General features: G+C 33.2%; 1 protein-coding gene across 1 annotated transcript; it reads left to right on the top strand.

Moving 5' to 3' along the window:
• The first annotated feature begins 2,470 nt into the window (after window positions 1–2,470).
• On the top strand, window positions 2,471–4,138 carry LOC145087380 (protein BZR1 homolog 1-like). The gene is made up of 2 exons (XM_079025329.1): window positions 2,471–2,858; window positions 3,246–4,138. Exons 1-2 carry the CDS (start codon window positions 2,634–2,636, stop codon window positions 3,942–3,944), a joined length of 924 nt encoding a protein of 307 aa, XP_078881455.1. The 5' UTR covers window positions 2,471–2,633; the 3' UTR covers window positions 3,945–4,138.
• Window positions 4,139–5,530: the final 1,392 nt, after the last annotated feature.

Genomic DNA, 5,530 nt, shown 5'->3' with positions numbered 1-5,530 from the left:
AAATGATTATACAATTGTGTTTGGCTTGCGTTTTTCGCGTGGTAGTCGTGGGTGGTCCATGATAGTTGGGTTTATTAATCAGTTACATGATAATGGTGTTATTCATGTGTTAGTGATTTATAAAATTTTGGAGGATGAGGTTGATACGAGGTTTTCGATAGATACTTGGTATGACAATAGTTGTGGTTTCATTTTTCTAGAATGTGTATGCTTCCGAACAGCCAATGGTGTCTGGTCATAGAACTTTGGAGGTCAAAGGGTTTTAGTTTTTCTCGATGTGGCAGATTAGAGGAAGAGCCGAGTCATTATAGCTCTCAAATTTTCTTTCTATATTGGATTTGATAAAGTTGCAATCGACATCGAATAGGTGTGGGGTGGAAGCAAGAACCTTCTAGAGGACTGTACAATCTTTCAGATTCCATATTGATAATAATCGCCATCCTGTATGTACTCATGTTACTCAGTGGAATAAATCGATTCCAATAAAGATTATGTCTTTATTTGGATGGTTTTTTGCTAGATTGTATTCCTACACATTTGAATCTTGATTTAAGAGGTATTGATCTCGACTTTCGTTTGTGCCTAGTTTGAAGAGAGGACCCCAAAGAATTAACTAACAACTTCTTTTGAGTTCTTTGGATATACCAGAACGTGTTGCTTTTTCGTCAGCCAAATATCATAAACATTACATCTTTGATAACATTGTTGCGTTTTCTTTTAATTGCGTTGTTTTTAGAAACGCTAGGGCTAGAAAAAATTGGAATGTGTGGATGTAAAATCCAATTATGCGTTCATTTGTTTTTTTGGTGTCCGCTAATGTCTAACTAGCTTCTGTTTTTAATATATTGTTGTAGTTCTAGAAAAGAAAAGATGAATGAGATATTAATCACCAAGTATGTTTATTGAAGGGATCATTAAAGAAGTTAAATGGCTTTTAAACCATCATACATTAACGAAGTGAAAATATAATATATATGTAGAAAGATTTCAAAGGGTTATAAGATAACACCAAGACTTTCTTTTTACAAGAAAAAGGGGTGCAAATGCAAACCAAAATTGGTTTCGATTAATCATTCGATTAGAAAAGTTTAGATTAATATAAATTCCAACAGAAAATTAAGTTTTTATATTTTATACGCGAATAACATTCATTAATATTTCAACAATCATCCAATAGTTTTCTTAAAATTGTAATCAACCATTTTAACTATTTAAAAAGAGAAAAAATAGTATTAATTCCTAGGTACAATGACTCCACTCGTGTTACAGCTATTCCAATGCACGTGTCCTTGTCGAAAGCGGGTCCCACGGGGCCCATGTCAAGTAAGAAGCGTGTGATGTGTCTGTGATGGTCCCCACGACAACTGCACACAATCCCAGCCCCATTCCTTTGTCCACACGTGATGCTGTTTGGTTCGAGCTTAACAGCTCCACGTCAGCACCTCCCTCAGATAACGGAGGCAAGTAAGCGCCTTAAGTTTCATTTAATTACAGATAAGTCCCTATACAATAACCTAACCTACAGTTGTAGGTACAAAAACATAAGTTATTGGCTTATTGCATTAACAGCTTGAAATGTGTTTATGACTTTATGTTTAGCATCCGTTCATGAAAAAAAAAAGAGCTAATCAGAAAAAATGCCATAGAAGATAATGTTATAATATAAAATGATAATCCTTTTAACATTTAACACAAAATAACAATTAATTAGTATTATTTTGTTCATGGAAATTCCACGAAATAAAACCATGGAAATTTAGATAAAATATACACATAAAATAGATAAAAATATTGTTTATAGAAGGCATATATTTTTTTTCATACAACTGTCATTAAGTGGGTACTAAAAGGTAAATATAAGAACAAGTGGAGTATAGACAAATTCTATTATTTTTCCTTATATTCTTTTCCTTCTTAGGTGAGTGTATAAAAAAAAAACTAATTTATTATAATTTGTTGTTTGGTAATATACAAGATTGCTTATGAAATAGATTATAAAATAACTTTTGATATCTACTTTGAGATAGGTCGTGATAAATTTGTAGGGATTTTTTAAAAATATTCTAAAAATATTTTAAATTATATTTTTTTCTTTTTTTCCTTTAATTATATTTATAAATGTCTAATTATGTCATTTTCATTGTAATTTAATTTATAAACTACTTTTTACCAAAAACTATTAATTCATAAGTTAGCTTATCAACTATAATTAACTTTTAAACCATGTTTGCCAAACATGATTTTATTCTTTATTTTGAGCTTTCTTTTCTTTCTCACTCTAAGCATCATTCATTCATAACAAAATTAAACGCGCTAGAAATCTCTAAACTAATTGCATATTTTTCATGAAATAAAATCATTTTCACAAAATATTATGTTATTTTTTTATATAGAGGACTCACATATATGGTAATTTAACTGAATAGCTCTTTAAAGAAACTTGGAGGGCATATTTACAGTTTCGACATAAGTTAGGGGTGTAAGTATAATACTCTAAAAGTTCAGAGTAATATACACTTGACCAATCTGAGTTCGACGAATTGGATCAAAAGGAACTCCAAGTCCTCGTGAATCCACACATAACAAAAAGTTTGCACACGCGAAAAGAGAAAGTCGCCGGAGCAATCAAAGAAATGACCGGCGGCGGTTCTTCTGGACGGCTCCCGTCGTGGAAGGAGAGAGAGAACAACAAGAGACGAGAGAGGAGAAGAAGAGCCATCGCCGCAAAGATCTACGCCGGACTTCGATCTCAGGGGAACTATCGTCTTCCCAAACACTGTGACAATAACGAGGTCTTGAAAGCACTCTGCGCTGAAGCTGGTTGGGTCGTTGAAGAAGACGGCACCACTTATCCCAAGGTCTGTTTCTCCAAATTCCAATTTCATCTGTATCGTAATTAGGGTTTTTCCTAGATCTACTTACTTCTAAATCCCCTTTCTCAGCGTTGAATGCTAGATGTTTGCATTCGTTTTAAGGATGATTTCGTTATCGAAATCACTTCCCTGGTCAATTATTTCAAAATTTGTTTGATATTATGTTAGAACAAGATAAGATTGGGGGATGAGTTGACTTCCAGACCTCGATTCACTTAAAATCTCGTTCTAGGGTTTGGGGCTTATTGCAACTTTGAAGAACATATCAAAACTGCTTCCTGTTTAGGATCGATTTACAGAATTAAGATGCAATTTTGATTTTTCCATTTGAATTAGAGAACCCTAAATCTGTAAAATCTTGTTTGATTACAGGGATGTAAGCCATCTCCAAATGAAATGGCAGTGATGTCAACAAACATAAGCACATGTTCATCAATCCAACCAAGCCCAATGTCATCATCATTCCCAAGTCCTGCACCATCATACCATGCTAGCCCCACATCATCATCATTCCCAAGCCCATCTCGCCATGAAAACCCACCACCACCTCACCATTCATCCTACATTCTCCCTTACCTCTGCAACTTATCCTCCCTCCCCCCTCTCAGAATTTCCAATAGTGCCCCTGTCACCCCACCTCTCTCCTCCCCAACATCCCGTGGAACAAAGCGAAAACCCGACTGGGAAATGCTATCCACAACGGCATTACAGTCATTCCGCCACCCTCTCTTTGCCGCCTCTGCTCCGACCAGCCCCACCCGCCGCCACCGTGTTCCTCCGGCGACCATCCCGGAATGTGACGAATCGGATGCTTCCACGGTGGATTCCGGCAGGTGGGTGAGCTTTCAGACCATGGCGGCATTGGTGGCACCACCTTCACCGACTTTCAACCTTGTGAAAACTTCAAGTCAACAACCGTTTTTCCAAAATGGAATGGTGGTGCAGAATGGTAATGGGTGTGAGTTTGAGTTTGAGAGTAGTACTTTGAAGGCGTGGGAAGGTGAGAGGATTCATGAAGTTGGATCAGATGATTTGGAGCTTACACTTGGAAGTGGGAAAGGTGTGATTTGAATGATATGTTATAATTTATTTATGGAGTTGAGAAAATGGAGATTGTTTATAGGTTGAAAAGAAGTGGGATATTCTTGTTTTCTGTAGAAGGATATGATTGTTGGTTAATAGAATGGGTAGATTTTACAGAAAGAATTGATCTCATTTTCTTGTTTTTTCGATGGAATGGGAGTTTAGTAGATTAAATTGTTTAACATGTCGTATCTATTATGCAAAAACTGAAAAAGAAACATATATATATATATATATATATATATATATATATATATATATATATATATATATATATATTGTGATATTAGAAGAAATTGACAAAACTTTAAAATATGAATACTAAGTGGATTTATTTTTTGTATGCAGGCAAACACAATTAGATTGGTCATTTAGACTACATTAACTTAACAATAGATCATAACTTTAACATATATGGATCTTTGATTAAACACATATAATAAATTAAACAATTTCTAATATTCAAATCATAGAATCAACACATAACATTAGAGTTTATTTATCTAAAAAAATCAAAGGCCGTTTAGCCCCATAATTACAACAAATAATCATAAATAATACTACGTATGTTAAATATAATGATTAAGCAAACCGAATGATAGCCTAATGATTCCACTTTTGATTCTTCAAACTCTTGCTTAAATCGTGATCTCCAACTTCAAAATTTCCTAAGAAGGGTTTCCGGTCGTCAAAATACCCATATATCTTAAGGGGATTGGTGTCTCTTTCTGATATATCCTTTTACGTTAAGAACAATACTTTATTTATAGATTTTCCGAACTGACAAAAACCACAGAAAATAGGGGTTTATGGACGTGGAGCGTCGGCATGGAAGTCACGTTGTAGTTGAATTCTTCGACATCAACTTACCGTGTATGTAATCAGGGTGTGAGCTTTCTTTATTGTTTATATTGTCAAATTATTTGGTCTTTATCCACTTCATTTAGCTTCTTTTCTGCTCACCAATGAATTTATTTGTAAAATCATAATCCAAACATTATAAGCACCTTTTATCTTTAAATGCATTAAAACATAGCTCATATATATATATATATATATATATATATATATATATATATATATATATATATATATATATATATATATATATATATATATATATATATATATATATATATATATAAAACGAAGATCTATTAATAAAAAATATAATTATAATTTAAAATTGAAAATTGAAAATTGAAAAAAATTAAATAATATAAACATTAGTTATGATAAATGAGTGATGAAAAGATTTTAATATGAAGGTTAAAAGTGTCAAATTAGTTAAAGATGGTTTGACTCGTAATTGTATGACTTGGACTTGAGAAGATAAATGGGAAGATGGGAAGGACTAAAGTGCAAATTTTCATAAGTTAAATGGTTAGATGGTGGCCATTGTTAAAAATTAGAAAGCTAGTGGCTTAAGTGTAAAGAGTAAACTATAAATAGACCTGACAATAGAGCGAGTTTGGAGCGAATTGACTTTGATCTAAACCCGTTATATAATTTTCAAATGTTGATCTAAACTCAACTGGTAACCTATAGAGTTTTGAATAATTAAACTCATACCC

The sequence above is a fragment of the Lactuca serriola genome, chromosome 2 (assembly GCF_051521515.1).
Source record: "Lactuca serriola cultivar US96UC23 chromosome 2, Lser_US96UC23_V15, whole genome shotgun sequence".
In the NCBI taxonomy this organism is placed as follows: Eukaryota; Viridiplantae; Streptophyta; class Magnoliopsida; order Asterales; family Asteraceae; genus Lactuca; species Lactuca serriola.
Note: the sequence above shows the minus strand (reverse complement) of the source record. Positions and strands in the feature narration are given on the sequence as shown.

Coding starts and splice junctions, on each gene's coding strand:
- LOC145087380 (XM_079025329.1), top strand. CDS start 2,634: ATGACCGGCGGCGGTTCTTCTGGACGGCTCCCGTCGTGGAAGGAGAGA. Junction 2,859..3,245: donor ACGGCACCACTTATCCCAAG/GTCTGTTTCTCC, acceptor GTTTGATTACAG/GGATGTAAGCCATCTCCAAA.